This window comes from Ischnura elegans (genome assembly GCF_921293095.1).
Source record: "Ischnura elegans chromosome 13 unlocalized genomic scaffold, ioIscEleg1.1 SUPER_13_unloc_1, whole genome shotgun sequence".
NCBI lineage: Eukaryota > Metazoa > Arthropoda > Insecta > Odonata > Coenagrionidae > Ischnura > Ischnura elegans.
In genome coordinates this window covers 16,954,228-16,975,884 of record NW_025791657.1, presented here as the reverse complement: position 1 = coordinate 16,975,884, position 21,657 = coordinate 16,954,228, and the positions used below count along the sequence as shown (strand labels likewise).

At 37.4% G+C, this 21,657-nt stretch overlaps 1 protein-coding gene across 1 annotated transcript; it reads left to right on the top strand.

Moving 5' to 3' along the window:
- The first annotated feature begins 950 nt into the window (after positions 1-950).
- On the top strand, positions 951-21,310 carry LOC124172201 (zinc finger protein 271-like). Its single transcript, XM_046551622.1, has 7 exons — positions 951-983; positions 8,784-8,951; positions 9,680-9,799; positions 10,442-10,573; positions 13,358-13,483; positions 15,802-15,865; positions 19,151-21,310. The coding sequence occupies exons 2-7, from the start codon at positions 8,895-8,897 to the stop codon at positions 21,205-21,207; spliced, it is 2,556 nt and encodes an 851-aa protein (XP_046407578.1). The 5' UTR covers positions 951-983; positions 8,784-8,894; the 3' UTR covers positions 21,208-21,310.
- The last annotated feature ends 347 nt before the right edge of the window (positions 21,311-21,657 follow it).

The following is a 21,657-nucleotide window of genomic DNA, read 5'->3' as shown; positions in this document are numbered from 1 at the left end:
GACCTTGTGGACGACGAAGTTGGGCTTTAAATTTCGTTTATTGCCAGGTGATTGAATAACTTTTAACCAAACATTTTTGCACTAAAATCAATCGAAAATTTGATGAAATTTAAATGAAATGGTCCTTTATTTTTTTTTAAATAGAAATAAATTACTCTTCACACACACCGATGTTTGGCCTGCTCTATAGGTGTGCTGTTGGCGGATAAAATGGCAACTAGAAAACTTGGGTTCTATACTGAGGTTGATTCTATAGTCATATAATAACAAGTAAAAGTTATGGATTAATCTTATCGTGGATGTTTGTCCGAAGAATTTACAGTCGTGTCATAAATTGTTGAAAATTTTCTCAATCCATGCTATTGAGTCGTCATATATCTTTCCATCGATTCATCATGTGTTGGATTTTGTGTTCCTTTCTTTGAGAATTGTAATGTATTTCATTTAACTCATCATCTTAGTGAATGTAGTTTCCTTGTTAGATTTTGTGATCTATGTCAATGCTGAGTAGATGATTTCTTTAATGATAAACCTGATTCAAAGAGTGAATGAGATTTTGAATCGAAAACATGAGTCGCACCATCGGGATTTTCACGGAATCTTCAGATAGGAATCCAGAAATAGACCTTTGCAGACTTTGTAGGGAGAAGCATGATTGTTATTACAGCATATTCTCTTCGAATGTAGCATGCAAAATAACTGTGAAGGATGCCCTACATGATTTAGTTGGTTTACAAGTAAGTGGCACATTAAATTTTATCGATTTTCTTTACAATGGTGCTTACTACATTTTATGTTTTAATTCCAAACTCTATTGATATGTAACTTGTTTATTAACATCTCAGGTTGCTGTGGGAGATGGCCTGCCCACTACCATGTGTTCACTGTGTTTGAAGAAACTTACGGAATTCAGTGTTTTCAAAAATATTTGTTTAGAATCAAACGCCATTCTGAGAAAAAGTTTGCCGAGTAGTTGCTTCAGGGTGAGTACTTATCGTAATTTCTTATTTGAAGACTGGTGTAGTAAAAGTATTGCAGAGTTAGAGGTGAAACTCTTTGGTTTATGTCGACAGCAGTAGGAATCAACAAAGATGCATTTTGCGAAACGGTTTACGAAAAAGTGTAACAAGTCCAATTTCTCGTAAATGGTTTTTCCCTATCCGTCAATCCTTGGGAAGGTCCTATTAATGTTGCAGTTGGTGTTACAATTGCGACGATTGAAGACATTTTGTCTTCTGGTAAAATTAAGTGTGTGCTAAACTACTAGGAAGGTATGGCATTCAAATTCAATATTTATGAACTCAAAAAGGCAGTCTACCCACCGTGCTATACCACGCTACCTTTTTAAGTATTTGATTAGGTAATCGGAGCATGTTAAAGTGAACAAAAAATCCCTGACGAATTGCTGCTAAAGATTGAAGTGTCAGAGACCCAGAAATTGGTTTGTCAATGCGTTGTCAAATAAAGTCACATGTGCACGCAAACGTATTATCTTTCTTTAGCTCGGAGCCTCTTCCTTACCTTTAACTATGACCTCATGAGGCTATGGTTATGTATAACTAAAAATATCTTTGCGAAGTTTCGGAAATTGATTGTTTATTTTCAAGTCTTCTTGTATGAATAGATGGTGGTTACAATGAAGACAAGGCTGGCAAAGTATTAGAAATTAATTTAAGTGCGGAAAAATTAACACAGAAAACATTTTCATCAAAAATGTAAAATTAGAAAGCAAATTAGGAACATGGATGTGGTATATCTTTTCTGTATTTGTTAAGTTTATTTTTATTTAGTTAACTTTTTTCCAATATTGGAATATAATTTTTATATTTGCATCAACTTTGATTATTTAAATCACAGCATATTTGACTAGAACCATTTCTGTTAATGCCTTAATTAAAATTATTTGCTTTTGTACTTATAAAAACAGGTTTTTACACAATCAATTAGATAAACTATTTTCTTTCTAAAAATACATTGTAAAATTTGAAAGTTTTCTACAAATTTTGTGGTTAGCAAGTTTAAATATGACCTTAGCATAAATAAGTTCAAAGGTTACCTGTGTTAGGATATATATTTTTTAGGTACTGAGATGTTTATCCTTCATAACAGTCTTCAAAATATTTGAAAAGGATATGGCATGTAGAAGCTTAGTCAGGAGTTACGCCAGGCCAGATTCTCCTACTCCATCATGGCCGACTTTTCTATTTCGATGAGTTGTCCTGGTGCACTGATGACGAGGGACAGCTCGTACATCGAAACTTCGGCTGATTGTAAAATAGAGTTGGAGAACCTGACCCAGTGGAATTCCCATGTAACCTTTAATGATTTTATGTGCAGGGAAAATCTGTGATAATTCTTTTTATGATATGCATGCCTGGCAAGGTTATTGCATTCTTATTTTTTTGGGGCTATCGACGTAAATAAAGACTATTAATTCATCCTCAGAGTAGCTTAATTCGTACAATCTATTTTGAGGTCTTTTCTCTTGAAACCTTTTTTTGTATTTGTTTTGATAACGTTTTGTGTATTAATTGTGTGATATTTGGAATGGGATGCTGTTTTAATTTGTGGATCAATTTTGCTCAATGAGTGTGGAGTGTGTTGACAGAAATAGTATCTTAGTTCATAAGGAGTAATTAATGTTTTTGGCTGATTTTTTTGGAGTACCTTTGAGTTTATGCAGGTAACTGTGGTGATAAACTTTTTCACCTAACTGTAGAGTTAAAGATTTACTTCGTGATGTGTATTTATTTTGTATTTTAATGGATGATGTGATTAATAATTTATAATTGTGGTTAATTAATAAGGCTCTGCCCACCCTATGATGGAAATGTAGCTATTAGAATATCTTATGGGAGAGGTGTGAAAGGAAGATTGTTGTCCATTGCTATCTTGAGTTTTTCCCCATCATTGTGGCAGAGCTTGAACACGGGAATGGTTTAAGTGTTCATCTTTTGAGGTTATGCATGAATGAAGCCATTTTTCAATGTATTCATATGAGTGCAACTGCTGATCTGCCAGACCATGTATTATTGAATGCAACAAATAATAATTAGATGATTCAATGTCTGGGGAATTTGGTGGGTGCATTCAGCCTTTGCACTGTTTCCAGCTAGGTTTTAATGTACTATCGTTTTCAAAAGTATGTAGACACCCACGAGCCCCACTTAACTGATGTGGTAGGGTCGGTAAAAACTTGGAAGGTTGGCACATGAGGTAGCCTGTATCTCTCACCAGTACGCCAGCAATAGCCGACGAGGACGGACGCGGGGGCGACCGGGCTAGCGAGACAGGAGTCAAACTACTGGCTCAATTGCCCTAGCGGATAGAATGCACTGAGGAAACTCTCATCCACGCACAGGTTCGGTTGTAGGATTGTTTTCTTGCGGGCACCATGGCGAGGATTTCCTCTCTTCAGATTCATATTTGGACTCACCGTGAACACGGAATGCGTATGTGGCTCCGTAGTGAGTAGGATTACTTTACGTGCATTTGTTGCACTGAAACTATGGGGGTGGGATTCTAATCTGAGCAAATTGTAACATTTTTTTTCATTTTGTGAATGATCAATTGATAACATAAACATAATAGATTTAGTTGACTCGAGAAAAAAATTAACACCGAATTTTTTTAGCGACTAATTTTTTAAAATTAACGACCCAATCTGCGTTAACGCTTTCATTTCTGAGAAGATTTATTCAAACAATGGAAATAAGCAGGGGAAGTGGCTAAGGTTTTATTTTATCCTTGCGACTGTCAAATATCCATTGATAAAAATCTCTATTCATATAATCGACAATACTCAATTAGTAGCCAGATACACTAGTTGTGAAAATCAAAATAATAGCCCTAGATCATGGTGTTTGCAACTCAATCGATAACACTGATCAACCAAGAAATAATTTTTTCTGTCCTATCTATGTTTTTGGCTGATCCCCTGGTATTTTTCGGGCTGATTCCGAATCTGGGCGCAGATGTTTTATATCATGTCAAGGTTTTTTTTACGACAACTGATTCGGTCTTTCAAGTCCGTTTAAGTAAATAAATTGTGAATTTAAATAATGTGAAAAATAGGCACTTACTCGGAATTTTCTCCCATATTTAGCTTCTGACGAATCCCTTTTCAGTGTCCACCAGTAATCAGATTACATGTTGCTGGACTTTTCTTGGTGTCGTTTGTGCATCAGTAAAATATTGTGGTGGAAATACTTATCTTGTTGATCACTAACGGTGCCATGGTTTGTAGGAAAAAAGTCCAGGTGTGTGCCAATGAAGTGATTTGTTTTGAATACGTAGAGCAGCCCATTTTTTGTGCAGTTTTATTACATAAACCACCAGATCGCGATATTATTTAGCCATTCTATTTCCTAGTAAACCTTCAACTGCATTTTTAATGCCTTCTAAGAGCTGTTTTTGTTGAACTCTCGCTGTCAAAATTCCTAATCCTTCAGTGCTTCTTTAAAAAACGTGTGGCCAATAAAAAAAATCCTTTTTTTGTTTTTCATTGATTTGATTTGTTTCAAATAAGTAAAACCTTCACAATATTTGCAGATATCTTTTATACAGTTTTTAAAAAGCCCTAATTTAATACTTAGACGTGGCAAAATGACATTTTTTGGATCGTAAATAAGTTGAAAAAGAACATTTTTGAAGCCAGGAACGAGTGCTTACGTTACAGCCAATCTGTTTTCAAGTAATGATTTTTTCTGTCTCTGCCTTCCCAATCGCAGAAGAAGCAATAATATTTCGTGTAGTCAAGCTGTAAGCCTAGTAAAAATGCAGCTCCTTTCATTTTTCCACAAATTTTGCGTAGTGAAAAATTTATTTCATGTAATTTTGTTCACTTTAAATCACTGTTTTTATAAGGTTATTTCATGTCAGTTCCATGAGCTAATGCTTTCGAGGGGAGTTCAATTCCATTATGTTAAAAAAACAGCCTTTTTAACTGACGTTAAAAGAATCAATGAACAAATCCTAATCATCTGTATTGTATTCAAAACTAAGAGTATAAATTTCAGCAAGTTTCAGAGAGAACATCATTGCAGAAGTTAAGATTGTTTTCATGAGAAAAAATTATTTAAATTCGTCATTGAGAGATCGATTCATAGAAATTTTTGTATTTGGATCCAGCATATTCCAACCCTTTAATTGTGATCTTAAGATTTCACTGTGCTTTTTATACAAATTTAATTTGCGCAATAGATCACTTAAATCCTCTTGCGTCATAAAATGAGGTCTATCAGATATACTGGCCAGAGAATTGGGTCTTTCGAGTTTTCGAATCCATCATTCTCACATACTTTCTGAATATTCGCTATCATTATAATTTTGTGTGGTTCCACCACTGGTAAATTTTTCACGTGTGGGGCTGACCCTAGGTTGTTTGGATATTTTACTGTGTGTTTTGACTTCGGTGCTATTCCCTTAGTTTCTGTTTCACAAAAATAGTAGTCAGAAATATGATCCTTATCTTCGCGCCGAATCATGAGGACCGAAAAATTCATATGACATTTTCCATCAGTCCAACCAGTGAGAAGCCTTACATATCTGCTACATATCACAGAAGACTCCAAATGGCTTGTAAATTTTTTTCAAATGGTGTTTTGTGATTGTCTACTTGTAGTGAACCAATGATAAAAAATCAGGATATTTAAAAATGTTGACCAACATTGCCTCGGTGATTTGAAATGGATTGACCCCACGATGAAAGCTGAGACACTTCACAACGATTACAATGTAATAAGCTGACATTTCCTGTGAGCAACAAGATTCTCAAACCGTCTGCAGATGAATACACGTCTTTACGTGACGACAGTCACATACTTTTTTGGAAGCTGATATTGCATTGCATCGAAAAAAACGATAGGTTATTGCAAGTTTAATTAGATGTTTTGTTGGGATAGGAAGGCATGTCATCGTAGGACAATACGCTATGACAGGAAATTTTGATTTTTACCTGTTATTGCTATTATAATATATAAATAAAAGAAATTACTACTTTTGTAAAAGTAAAAACATACATTCAGCTGTCCTAATGAAACTAGACGTGATGGAAATAATCTAAGCCCTGATTCCGAATCAGCACAAAAATACGTCTCGGATCATCCAACGGCCTGGAGACGTCGTGACGTCTCCAAGACAAAATCTTTGTTCAACTGTGTGGGAAGTTGTGTAATTAAAAGCACCAACCCTTTGCTTCCAATGGGAGTGCGAACTACAAATATCTCCAAGGATTATGTGGAAGTAAATTGGTACATGAAATCTTTCACCCTAAATAATCGGACGAAGGATCGGTCTGGGGTGATTGTGTGACCTCGGCTGGTGCCCATGATTCGGGGGTTCTCCAACGGAAAATTTTGGGAAATCGCATGCCCAGAAATATATTTTGGCGCTATTTTGGCTCTTAAAATTTAGATTAAAGTTAATAAAAGGTAGCGATTTCATAAATAAAAATACTAAGAAAAATGAGAATTAAATAAATTAAAAACTTAGCTAGGTATGATGGTTCTATTATCTATTTAGTATATTTCTACCTTTAAACCGAACTGAAATCTAGAAACCCTCCGAGATAACTTTCAAATAACCCTTTCAAAAAGCATAAGGTTCTCTTTTATCTTCTAAAATCTTCATTTAAGTAATTCTTTGTGCAAACTTTGTAAGCTGATTATGCTTTAAGTAAAGCAAATAATCAGAGTGTAGAATTCAATAACTGTTATAAATAATTTAAAGAAATCTGAGTTTTTTATTACACCTTTCATATACACTTCGAGATAGACGCGAGCGTTGTGGGGGCCCTATAACCTCGGAGGCCTCGGAGATAGCCGACCAAACAACCTGACCAGACCACAACGATCGGACAACAATAAATAATTATATATTTATGACCGACTGGATATCATCCATTTCCTCAACGGATATTTGACAGTCGCAAGGATAAAATAAAACCTTAGCCACTTCCCCTGCTTATTTTCATTGTTTGAATAAATCTTCTCAGAAATGAAAGCGTTAACGCAGATTGGGTCGTTAATTTTAAAAAATTAGTCACTAAAAAAATTCGGTGTTAATTTTTTTCTCGAGTCAACTAAATCTATTATGTTTATGTTATCAATTGATCATTCACAAAATGAAAAAAAATGTTACAATTTGCTCAGATTAGAATCCCACCCCCATAGTTTCAGTGCAACAAATGCGCGTAAAGTAATCCTACTCACTACGGAGCCACATACGCATTCCGTGTTCACGGTGAGTCCAAATATGAATCTGAAGAGAGGAAATCCTCGCCACGGTGCCCGCAAGAAAACAATCCTACAACCGAACCTGTGCGTGGACGAGAGTTTCCTCAGTGCATTCTATCCGCTAGGGCAATTGAGCCAGTAGTTTGACTCCTGTCTCGCTAGCCCGGTCGCCCCCGCGTCCGTCCTCGTCGGCTATTGCTGGCGTACTGGTGAGAGATACAGGCTACCTCATGTGCCAACCTTCCAAGTTTTTACCGACCCTACCACATCAGTTAAGTGGGGCTCGTGGGTGTCTACATACTTTTGAAAACGATAGTACATTGTTCTTGGCTTGTAATGTGAGGTTGAGCATTTCATGCTGTGGAATTACTGTTGAATCGTTGGAAACACAATTTCCTTGCTCGACACTAAATTCCCAATGCACACAATCACTTGGAAATGGCTTTGTGAGCAACTCCAAATACAAAGCAGTCTCTTCTTGAGTATGGCATTGATCCTCATAGAGAAATGCCTCCAATTGATTTTCTCTGGAGGTTTTTGGCCTTTCTTCGTATAGACAGTTGTCATCATTGAAAAGATTGTCTTTGAAGCAATGATACCAATTGTGTAACAGTGTTTCTGTTATAGCAGCATCTCAGTTAACTTTATGGTGCTCTTCTCTCAACACTAAGTATCTAATGCCATGACGCATTCATCATGGTTGTTGAGCAGTTTGTTTACCTAATGTCTAAGGTTGAGTCATGATTATTCTGGTAGTTCAAAATTGACCAACAGTCAGTGCTATAGCCATCTATTAACAGGCAGTAGAAACTTTGTTTCGAGCATAATACATAATTGCTGTGTGAATGGTCTCCCATTTTTTAAGGATATAATAACAGGGTAATTTAAAAAAACCGTTTCATGAAATAGTTTTGGAAGAGTAGATGATTTTGAGGCCTGTTTTCTTTCTGCATAAATATTACACCCTGTATTCTCTTCCAGAGTTTATATTTAAGTATTAGCAAGAGGTAAGAGAGCATGACAAATACATTGAAAACATACTCCACTTATTTTTTCCATGATTCTACTGTTGAGAAAAGGTTGAATAGTGATTTTGGCCTTTTAACGGCTACTACTACAAAAATGATAATTGCAGAAGTAAAGTGAGTGCAAGAATAAGAAACTTGATCAATTCATTTTCTTAACTGCAAAATATTGAATTTTCAGTCTCTCTTTTGATTTCTCATGATTTGAAAAAAAACGGAAAAATGATACATCTGAATAATCTCCATTCTCTGTTGTGTATTTTGCTGTGAAGGGGCAGCTTCCATTGTCCCTAAAATATTTAGGAAAGACACTGTGTGAACCTGGAATATCAGGGATCTTCCTGGTAATTTTTTTTAGTTTGCGCTGTAGCTTTTCAGTATTTGATTAACAGGCATGCAGAGACCATGCCATTTTTATACAATAGCAGAGGCAATACGTGTAACATTTTTTTCCGTAATGCTTTGAGTATTCCATATATGTGTTTTTAAAGAGATAAAGGTTTATCCATTATTTTTTCTGCAGAGTTTTGAAGGAGGAGGGGCAGATGATGAGGAGTCGGAGCCGGGTTTGGAGACTAAGGACTGCATTCAAGATGTCATTGAAAACACTTCAGAGTTCGCATGCTCAGCCCAAATGACTGAAGTATACATTCCTGTGCCAGACTGCTTATCGCCCAGGGAGGATAAGTTGGTAAGTTATAATCTCATTCACTGTGAAAACTGAGTCTAATCACCTTCAGTTTTACAAATTTCTCGGTTGTATGAGGAATGGGGGTTTATGTGTTATAAATTTTAGTATTTTTGTGGGAAGTCACTGGCATAAAGGAACCTTCGGATGTTGTTCTTTCTAGTAGTGACACATGAGGCAGGAAGTGGAACCACACAAATATTTTTTCATGGTAGTCAATAGCAGTTATACAGCATTGATAATCTGTTGACAGAAATGTCTCTTATCCCGTGGAGTGTAATTTTGGATACCCTTGTCAAATCTCTGTTCAAGCCATTAGTGGTGGCTATTACAAGGCTGTGTCTCATGATTGCCCTCTATTTGTTCAAGCCATCATCCTCCATTGCTTCAACTGAGGAACCAGCATAAACTATTGTGGATCCTTTTTGTAAGCCTGGGTGAAGAAATGATGAAGACAATTCAATGTACAGTGGAACCTCGATGTATCGTTCCCACTGTGGTGCCCTTACTGTAAGTGGCCAATACTCTCATTCTAACCATTTGATGTTGGTGGCGTAGCTCTCCCCTCCCTAGTTGAGCGTTTATATGCTGGAGTTTGATCTGTGAGTCGCAAGAATCTCATGTGTATTTTGGCCAGCTGGAGTGGTCTCAATCAAAAGAGGAGTTTTAATTATCGAATGAGGTAATTGTTGTTTTGCTTTTATTGAGTGACGCTCATTGTTCCCTCCTAGTTTTGTGTGAAAGATGAGAGTGAAGACCCTCTCAGTGAAGGGAACTCTCCTGTTATCAACACCTCACAGCCAGCTGGAATTTCAAGTGATGCCTCAGACGCATTGGCCACTGAATACCTGGTGAGTATACTCTTGCCTTGTGTTCTTCTCTTTTTCTACAGCACAATGTCATTCCTTAATGGATTATTTATTTACACCTCTCAGCAGAAACTGCATTTTGCCTCGCATCCCTTATCGGCCGTCCCTTAGAGGGCTGAAACCGTGCGGCATGACCTGATATCAGGTCATGCCTCACTCAAGTTGTTTCTTTGATTTATATTTTCTCTGACTCAATTTTCTGCTGCTGTTGTTCATAGTCTTGAAATCTTTCCACTATTGATGTAATATTAACAATTTGCTTATTCACAGATTTTTATCAATATTTTTAGAAAGCAGTGCTCTTAGCTTAGCTTCTTTTTTAGAAATTAATTGTAATGATGCGGGAAGTCAATAATTTTAAGAGCTATTTATTCTTAAAATGTTCCCGTTCCTTCATCCTACTAATGATTTCATTAGATAATATGGGAAGCAATAAGGACTTTATTCGTGGAATCACAATGGTTCATTAAGTCAATCTGTTTTCTACAAAGAGACCAGAATCATTCATCAGGAATAATTTACTTTCTACAGAGACCATGTAATTCAAGCTTTGTTAATGATCACTTTTTATTTGTATACAAATTGATTAAAATGGGTATCCATCGTTGTCCCTCTTTCCAATAGAGTGATCCAGTAACGTACAAGTGCTCTTCTTTTAAAGAAGATCAGATTAGTGATGATGAGGAAGGACATGTACTGAATGATTGCTCTGATGGTGTCTCAAGCAAACTGGTACATCAAGACTCTTCTGATCAGGTAATACTGTTAGTGAACTTTATTTTGTACTGTATCACCATCATAATTTAACAAAACTAAAATTGGTTTTATACAGCCCACAATTATGGTCTAACATCTGCTTATCTTTTCATGCATATGGTCTTCTTTTACACGACACAATGTCATTCCTTTATGCATCATTTATTTACACCTCTCAGCAGAAACATACTGCATTTTGCCTCGCCTGTTCAATCATGAACTACTACAGAAGAGCTTTCATGTTTGAATAATTAAAGTTAAATGTAATGAACAGATTTGGTGTATTTTACCAAATTGACCGCTCAACTTTGCTCACTGAGCAAGTAATCTCTCTGTCATCTCGGCACTAAGCAGTCATTTGTTATGTGATCATACAAACACAGTTTCACTTCCGTTTACCATGGAGTGGAAGGGGGATGTTAGGAATTGAGAGTTAAACTGAGTAATATTGACTTGGGTACAGTGAAACAGATTGACCGTGACATCATGATGTAGCTGCTAGCTAGATTCAACTAAATAACTCGCATTCCTTATGAGACATTGATGTTCACAGGGATCAAATTGTTTCAGATTTGGATTTTGTGATGAAAGTGAAGAGGAATTTACTGTGGGGATGATGGATATTTTAGACCTTCTTTACCATTTTTGAATTGAGTGTTGGGCATAGGCAATGCTAGTCGACTGCCAAAAGATATCAATTGTTTGTGATGTTAACACTTTCAATGCTGACCATGTAAAACTCAAAATCACCCTGTGCAGCTTCCGTTTTTTTTCCTTCCCGTCAACTGCACAATGGGATAGACACACGATGCAGGTTGCACAAAGTCTGCTTTTTCCCCACGCCACCATTTTCTTTCAATTTTTTTGTGCGTCATGTGTCCAAAAAAGTATGAGGGAAATGAATTTTTCATGTTCTACTGGTACTGCAATTGGTATTTTGCCACTGCCATAGGAAATTTTTGGTTTTGATGGTCATACACTCATGCCTCGTATAGTGCGATTTCGATGTTGCGCAAATTCGTTCGTCGGGGAAACATGGTAATGCAGTCTAGCCTAATCATAAAACTTAATCGCTCTCATGACAACACATGAACTTGCGCTCAGTACACACAAAAGTGCTATCATTTTACGCATTTTATTGCTTTCCTCAAATCTTCTTTGTTTACATATTAATCGAAATCCATTGCTGTGCAATGGCCAAAAGCATTACTTGACATTGGGTCTAGATAGTCGGCCTACCGAAGTAATTTATCTCGTCTCCTTAACAGAATGACAATAGTTAATTTGGATCATTAATTATGTGTGGAGATAGTGGAAATGAGTTTTTTTAAGCAATATGGTATGAGACGTAATTTTTGCCATCATAGGTTTTCAGGCGATTGACTTCCAGGTAGAGGGTCTATGCTAAAGCCTTTGAGGTCATCAGTTTTCACACGGGAGAAATGGTGTGGTGGCATACGAACACATAAAGGGTCTGCTTTAGAGTCTCAAACACAATGGCTTCATTCCCTTCCTGCAGTCGTATGCCCTCTTTGTCACAGGAATACAGTGCTGCAGTAGGTGATTTTGATAGAGCCGTACAGAGGGAAAACCAAGAGAACAATGGTAAAAAATAGGAATGCAGGTAGAAAAATCAAGAATTTATCAAGAAAAACCATTAACCTAGAAGAGAAATCAAAACAGGTCAATAGCTTTGAAAATGGAGATCATCAAAGCAATATTGCGTGGAAGTTTAAACTCATTATTATCTCTTTACTGTTCTGTAGCTGTAAATTTTGAAGCCACCATTTATAAATATGTTCCATACTTAGAATCTGATGCATTGTTTCCTTACCTCTGTATTTGAATTCTCAGCTGTGAGTAGATCAGATGTAGAGTAGATGCTTTTTTGTAGAATGATCCCTGTGCCCTTACTATTCCAAGGTCTATTTCTTTCTTGCTTCATCCATCACTGGTTGCTAGACTTTCTGTGGCTTATCAATGAACTGGTTACTCTGCTTTGTGTAGCTTAGCATATAAGTTTGTTTGTAAGGTTATGAAACATGAAAATTGCATAGTATTGAAGCCATGGTAAGTAGTGTATTTATAATTTAAAGTGGTGAAGTTATCATTTGTTTTTTATATTTTATCATAGATATTTTCCTTTTCCACCTGAAACAACTTCACGTGTTTGAAAGCACTGTCTTATACCTTTTGAGAAAATAAGTTGCAAATGGTTCAGTTATTTCCTGGAATTTAATGATGTTCTACTAAAATTGCATTCCCAATTTATGTAGTCCCTGGATGTAAAAATTCCTCAAGAAAACACCACTTAAGAGTAGGGATAGGAATTTTTCGGTGGTTTGAGAGGGAGAAAAGCTGTACTTTGAAATTGGAAATTTGGTTCTTTCAAATAGACATGGTGTTTTCTTGAAAACTGCAAGTTAAAATATATACTTACATTGGTTTTTATTTCATAACCTAGAAAAGGGTCAGTACCATAGTTTAACCAAATATATCTCGGTTATGTGACACTTCCCTTGTAGCTGTGTTATGACTGCAGACAATTACCTCAGTGGTGGAACCGGGAAAGTTGACAAATGGTAAAAGTGGTAATTTAAACAAAATAATTATAAATATTATGAATTCCTAACATTGATTACCTTGAGGCAGCTTGCAGGGAAGTATGAAGAATATATCCATTTGAAACTAACTTTAATTTTATTGGTGTGAGGAATTCTCAAAAGTTTTTTTATCTTTCTGTATCTCAAGCATTAATGATGATGAATGGGGTTTATGTTGCAGCCCAATGCCTTAACTGCCTCCCAAGGTGAAAAGGTGGAAGCTCAGGGCACAGGAGCCATGGTGGCAGACCGGGACTGGATGCTGGTCGGGGCAAAGGAGGAACCATCTCCTGAGGAGAATGCCCAGGTATGTATGGAATTTAATTAATTGTTGAAGGAGATAGTGGGTAAAAAATGTTAGTCATGGAAAATGCCAGAACATTTTGATTTTTACACAGCTTTAAAGGTAACCCATTTGATTCAAAGTTACCAATTACTCAAATAAGTACCGTTTCAAAAGCGTACAAATTTCAACGGAGTACAAAAGAAAATGTGAAGCACCTATTGCAGAAATTTTTTCACCAATATGAATAGGGTAGTTTCCTTCATCAAAGAAACCAAAAGGCATTGATTGCGATTTGTTACCCACCATTACTGTATTCATAATATACAAATTATTTCGTTTTAGAAATACCGGTTTAGACGAATGGCAATGGTCCATTTTTATCCTCATTTGAAAAGGGCCAATTTGGCGCCCATGCGATGCCACTCCACGTGACGTCACAGGGACCTAGTTTCTATAGGAGAAGATAGGAGTTATACATCGTCTGAGATTACCAATGCATGCATGAGGCGCAGAGCTCAGGGAAACATGTCTTAATAATCACCTATTAAAACTGGCTAAGGTCGGAAAGTTTTCTCCGTTTAATAAGGTATTAATAAACCTTTTTTAAGCCAAGCGCTACCAGTCAGAATGGCACTCAGCTACCCTGTAGCAGCCTGCGTCGTATCAGCGCTCAGAGCCTCGATCAAGGTCACCTCACAAGACGGGAGGGGGAACTAGAAATACGTCACACGGAGAGATTTCCTTACCCGTCGCGTTTTTGCGCGCTTGAAAATTTTCACTTTTCATTTAATCGCGAAAAATAGATATCGTCATTTAAAAATCTAAAAGCGTGAAATACGTACTCCAGGAGTAATAATCTTCTGATATAGGCAATAAAAAAATAATAGGAAACCACCCTATTATCAACCAAAGCTCACCGTTAGCATCTACTTAAATGGATAATTTCGTTTGAGGTTAACACCCCTATTAAAATTATTGAAAAAGGTGGCGATGTATGATCACAATGGAGACAACAAAATACATAGCCATGATGAAGCCCAGGTCCCCTGTGTGGTAGCCTGAAACACTACCACTACCCCACCTGACCTGTCTGCTGAGTATTGCGATATCATGGAACTATAGGCAGCTTGTGAACTGCATGAAAATTAATTAATTGCAGCCAAACTAAGGCCCATACAACAGAACCACTGCAATTTCAGAGATGTGTTTACCATTCCGAAGGCCATAAAAAATACGGCATTGAAAAAGTCGTAGCAAGGTTCGTGGTCTCCCCTTGTTAGTTCGGCTTACATACGAGTATTTACAGGCAGTCTTACCTACTTGATTCAAAGTTACTTATAACTGAAAAGAGTACATATTCTTATCTCAAAGTAAGTCATTTTTTCCTCTTTATTTTGTGTTTAATTGTTGTAGATTTCTTGCCTCATATCTTTTTTTATTTATTTTTTATTTATAAATCTTGGTACCGATAATGCAAGTATCAATATGATATTTATTTTACAATAAAATATGCTGCTACCAATAAATCATGCCTCATGAAGACTTTTTTTACAACATGAAATCCTAGGACTGATAATTCATAGCTCATTAAGAAAATCAGGTCTCACATTTCAATCAAACTCTGTAGTGTTGTAGTTCATAGGGAGCTGTCCACAAATATCCTCCCATATTGGGTTATATAATCAATGGTTTTAAAAGTGGAATGCAGTTCAATATTTATTTACCTAATATGTTCCCCTAGAAATGGTCTCCTTTCAAGTAGCAGTGGTAGTGTGGTGGTTATGGTGTTTGGCTACTATCTGGAGGTCCTAGGTTCCACATTAGCATGCAGCACTTTTTTAATAATTTGTTTCTACTTTTCACTTTATAAAGTTGTACAAAAGCCTGCTCTTCATCATTATTTCCATGATTTTCACTGAAGAATTTAGTTTTCTGTGTGGAAATCTTTTTCTGCAATATAGCAGCATCAGATTTTATCCCATTTTTTCACACAGATGCCTAGTTTGCATTACGTTCATTCGGTTCATGCGTTGCGAAAGAAACCTTAATTATCATATGGTATCTCATGAGCTAAATTACATCCATTGCAGAGTTATCTAATGAAGATAATATTACAATGCAGGCGGAACATAAATCAAAGACCGTTTACATGTTGAAAAAAATGGAATAATATTTAATTTCCTGAAGTGTTGAAAATATTTTTACTTTGTAAGGAAAAATTTGTGAGGAATTCCAAATTTTGTTGTAATGTGGTTTATAAAAAAGTTTAAATCAATCCTTTCAAAAAAAGACCTGAATCTCTTTTTGTGCATGATTAATATCTTGATGATTACTTCCAGCCTACTTTAAGTGAGGATGAGGACCCATTTGAGAGTTCAACTACTGCCCATGAGTCTGCATTTGGTGAGTACTCTTACGGGTTGCAAATAACTCTATACTTGGGGGGATTGATGTTAATGTGGAGGATATATATACTATTTATGCTTTTATTTAGCCAACTTTTACTGTGACTAGAGCAATTATTGAGAATTTGACAGTAGCCCATGAGTCTGCAATGGAAGCAGGGGGTGAGTGCTTTCAAGGGCTACAAGTAGCTGTATACAGATAAGGCTTAGGCTACTTTCAGATGGGGCAGTGCCATGCTTTCATAAAACCTAATGTATGTAGGGATGCCTTCAAATGTGTCAAATCACACCGTGTTTTCCGCTGCACCCATTTCTATCCGGCCAGGCACTGCACCATCAACAGCATCAACTGGTCGTGAAACTCAGACCGCTTTCAGATGAGAAAACTCTGGATTTCTTTGTGCCATGCGGAGAATGTAGGAATGTGGAAAGTGGTCTCTTCTGAAATCGGCCTTATTGTGACTGATTCTGAAGGATGAAGAACCTGAATTAGTCATCCATACATATTTCCTGTTGTCTTTATTTTAAGTGGTAATGGGATAGGGGAGAATTATTATATTTACTTACTTTTTCGTAGTCATCTGAATCGTTTTTAATGGTCTCCCCTAACAAAATATTTTTGCTTCACTTAAATTGTTGGGTATGTAACTGACCAATGGCTAAGAATTTTTTCTTCATTTTCTCTATTTGGCATTTTTGACAGTTAAAGGGTCATATCAAATTAATAAAAAGAATACTGCCTTGCTTCAACCAAGCTTGGAGACTAGTTTATTGAAAGAAAAAAAATTTACTGGTAGTAACCACACACCTTTTTTCCAGAAATGCCGGTGAATAGCGGTGCGAATCCTGAAAATTATATATGGAACTTGGTATGAAAAATGGCTAGAAATGAGTATGAAAAGTAAATTTCAGGGTTTATTGAACATGTAAACATGGAACTGGTAAAATGAGGGCAAAAATTAGCTCTGCTTTTGGACCATTTTGAATTCATGGGAAAATTAGCAATTTCACCCTTTTTTCCTTGGGATTAGCAATAGTGCTTTGTTAGGTTTTACTGACAACTAGGCATGAAGCTTCCTTGGAGGAGAAAATATGGTTGACATAATATTAAATTTATAGGTATGCTCCAGAAACGAAATCAGTATGGCTAAGAAACAGCCGAATTCTTGATATCAATCAAATAATTCTACATTCAATCTGCATAATTCCCTGAAAGGCGTGTGGTAGGGGGTGTTAGGCCTTTCGCTGTTCTTACATAAAATGGATATGCTCTATGGGAATTAGGACCATCATTTATTAAAGTCCTTAATGGCTCGGGGGAAAAATGAATTCCAATATCTACCCGTTCCGCAAAACAACTCTTTTAATTTATCGCTTCTATATGACCTGAAAATATAGTGGGGCTCTAGTATTTTGTCCTTCGTGTCGCTTTTAAAGAAATCCATTCTCAACTGTTCAAGAAATCTAAGCCTAGCGTGTGGCCTTCGAGTCTCCAGTGGCTCCCAGTCCAATTCACATAACATCTGGGTAATGCTTTCTGTACAAAGGTAGCGGTTTTTGATGAACCACACAGCCTTCGTGGGTATTTTTTTTCAGTTCGCTGATTAAGACTTTCTTTGCCGGGTCTTTGCCATACGCTCATTGGATTATCGAGGTGCTGTCGGACGAGTGCAAAATAGCACCTTTCTTTTACTTTCTCATCTGAAAATCTTCCCACAATACGCTTGACAAATCCTAATCTCTTCAGGGCTATGCCACAAATATTTCTTATGTGTGTTCCCCACAACAGGCTCAAGGTTATCGTTACTCCCACGTACTTCACTTCGTATGTTGCCTCTATGTTAATACCATTGACTGCATAAACATGGTTATAGATGTACGAATTCAGCAAGAAATGTACCGTCATGCATTTGCTCAGATTAAGTTCGAGTCCCCTCTCTAGGCTCCAGAAATGAACGTTGTTTCAGTACAATGATAGAATTTCATAGTCTGAGTGATCACTAATTTCGCAATAGATGACAGGGTCGTCAGAAAATAAACGTATTTTACTGCTAATGCGGGAGCAGTTTTCATCAATGTATATTATGAACAGCAGGGAAGAAAAATCTATTGTTCCCTTAGCAAAATAATTGCTGAATAGGCCTACGTTGGTGCAAAAAAAAGAAATAAGAGATGAATTCGGAGAGAAATTTTCCCTTGCAAAAGCAAAGCAGGGAATTGATCTGTCTTTAGTTCCCAGAAGAATTGACGATAATGTCATACTGACCCAAAATAATAAATTACTCCTTATTCTTTATAAAATGGCTTATGATTATGCCATTGATGCTGAAAGCCAAAATAAATCTGATACGCTTACATCCTATAACAACTAAAATTGACGTTGATGTAGTGGACGTCCAATTCTGTGCAAAAACTATACTGCAGTACTTAATACAAGATGGCAGCCGTCGGTCATTTTTTTACTAATTATTGAAAATTTCTGCTTCCATTACCCTTGGCATTTTAAAGGTTCATTAAATATCTTCTCAAGTTATCAGGAGTGGTTTTCTGCAGAAGATAGCTTGGGAAATGATTAAACTGCATATAATGAAAAAGAGTGGAAATGCTACTATCCCAACACAAATAAGAGCTCAGGCTTGCGTGCCATACTTGGAATATCTGCCCCCAGTGCCCCTCCAAACGATTGCTCATCTCATGACAGTTGGGTATATTTCACTCAAGGGAGTTTCTTTCGGCAGTTTGTTCATTGCTTTTATCTTTTAATTTTTAATTACCTCTATGAAAACAAATCCAGGAAAAATTCAAAATTTTTCTAGATACTCATCTGTAGTACCTCAAAATTTATTGTGATTGGCATTGTTAGGAACCTTTTTAATTTAGAACATATTCACCAATCATTAAATATTCGATTTAAAAGAAAAATATTTTTTCCTTTTTAAAGGACCAATTCTGAAAGGGGTATAATTTTATTCTTTTTCTGCAATTGGAAGTCATATGTGTGTTGCGTATGTGTGTGCTTAATTATTTGTATACGTTGCATTTTAACCCATGATTTCGTCTTTTTGTTCTACTACACCCCTGTTGCCCTCGTCATTTTTATGCTGTGTTCTTTTCCCCTCCATTCATTTATATCGAGTCTCTAAGTTCAAGTCCAACTTGGGCAGCTATTGTTCCACCCGACTTGTGCATTTTTCCCTCCATTCAATGGATTTTAAGTAGAAGATGCTGTAGTCTTAAATTTTATGTTTGACTGTGTTAGTTGCTATTTGAAATTTTCTTCTAGGGGTCCCGGCTGCTGAAGAAATGCCCGAGCTAACTACATCAACTTCATATCTGCTTGCAGAAGGAAATCTAAGGAATCATTCAATTGATGAATGCATTGGTCCCACACCTTTGGTGACACAGATTGATTCCAAGGCTGGAACATCCCATGAAGAGATAGAGAAAAATCTGATAGATGAAAACTTGGAAAAATGTGGTGCTTCTGAACCTTATGGAATATCAAGTTGCTCAATTCCTGATGACAGACAATGTAATACCAAAGACATAGAATCACTTAAAAGCAGCAGAGGTGGAGCCGCAATGGCTGTTGTTGGGGAGAAAAGTGGTTGTGATGCATCAAATACCTCGCATAACCTTAGGTTTATCAGAATAAGTAGAAATGACAGAAGTGGCTGTGAGACCATCATGGGAGGCAACAGCGAGGTACTTAATTGCTTGATCGAAAATCCATGGAACAATTACAGTTCAAACGAAGATTCATATAATTGCTTCAACTGCAGACATGTGTTCAACAATAAAAAGGAGCTAATGAAACACATGAAAATTCATTTTGTTGCTCATAATTTTGATGCCGCAGCAGAATCATCAATCGTAGATGTGTCTCCGGAAGCACATCCATCAAGCGGACAGAGCGGTTCTTGCGAGCCTACCACCTCAAAGGCTTTAAGAGGGCGGGAGAGGAAAAGACTAGAGCCTATGCCAAAAGGAAATGTGCTCATCAAGGAAACCAGTGGAGGAAAAGGGGATGAGACAAATACAAGACGATTGACGAAAAGTTTCACTCTGGAAGAGAAATCAACTTCACAAAGTTTATCTTCAAAGTCATCTAGCATTAGAAATCAACGCCATCACGTGGGTCCGAGAAAGAAAGAGAGACTGTATTCATGCAGCGAGTGCACTGAGTCCTTCACTCAGAAAAGGGACCTCACCGCACACAAACTTACTCACGCAGGAGGGAAAACGTATTCCTGTAGCACTTGCAGCAAGTCTTTCAATCATAGAGGTCATCTCAATATTCACTCGCGAATACACACGGGAGAGAAGCCTTTTATATGTAAGGTGTGCAGCAAGTCCTTCTCTAGAAAAGAAAATCTCGACGCTCACGTACGTAGACACACAGGAGAAAGACCTTTTTCATGCAACGAGTGTGAAAAGTCTTTCTTGAAGAAGAACGACTTAAATAACCATGTACGTAGGCACACGGGAGAGAAACCGTTTTCTTGCAACGAGTGTGAAAAGTCTTTCTGGAATAAGAGCGACTTAGTTCGACATGCATACACGCACGCGGGAGTGAAACCGTTTTCTTGTTACGAGTGTGAAAAGTCTTTCTCGAATAAGAGCGACTTAGTAAGACATGTACGTACTCACACGGGAGAAAAACCCCACTCGTGCAGAATCTGCAAGAAATCTTTCACTCGGAAGAGTACTCTCAAGAGTCACACGCGAAAACACTCGGGTGAGAAGCCTTTTACATGCAACCAGTGTGAAAAGTCTTTCTCGATTAAGAGCTGCTTAGTTAGACATGTACGTGCGCACTCGGGAGAGAAGCCTTTTTCATGCAACGAGTGTGAAAAGTGTTTCTCAAAAAAGAGCAACTTAATTGGACATTATCGTACGCACACGGGGGATAAACCGTATTCTTGTAGCATTTGCCGCAAGTGTTTCACTCGGAGGGGTCATCTCAACAGTCACATGCGACAGCACTCGGGAGAGGAGCCTTTTATATGCAACGAGTGTGAAAAGTCTTTCTCGGATAAGAGTAGCTTAGTTAGACATGTACGTACGCACACGGGGGATAAACCGTATTCTTGTAGCATTTGCGGCAAGTGTTTCACTCACAAGAGTACTCTCGACAATCACCTGCGGACACATACCGGCACGAAGCCGTATATCTGCAACCTGTGCAGCAAGTCCTTCGCTAGGAAAAGTCAGCTCACCTCACACACTCAAAGACACGCGGGAGAGAAACCTTATTCTTGTAGCATTTGCTGCAAGCATTTCACAAAGCGATGTTCTCTCGATAGTCACATGCGTTTGCATGCGGAAGAGGGGCCTTAAATCATGACACGAGTGTGAAAGGTCTTTCTCGAATAAGAAGCACTTAGGGCCGTATTCTTAGTCGACACTGTAGGGCCAACCGACCCTGGATACGTCATCAGCCCCTACATAAACCGATCTCACCCTACATACGCCACATCAAGCCCTACATATGGCCGTTTTTGGAACTAAACGGGCCCTACTTGATGTAGGGTACCCGAACCAACCCTACGCCCTACAAAAACATGGCGGCCAAATATCGTCTGCTGATCACCTCGATTAAATAATTTACGTTGTAATGCATATTAAGGGAAATGAGCTCGCACAAACCATTTTAAAATGTACAGTAACACAGCGGAAAAGTAATAATACTACCACTTTATAGCCACCAAGTTAAATAAATTATAAAATTGACTGAACTTGTGGCGGCCGCACGTCCTGCCTCGCCGCCACACCGCTTGCCCGGAGGCA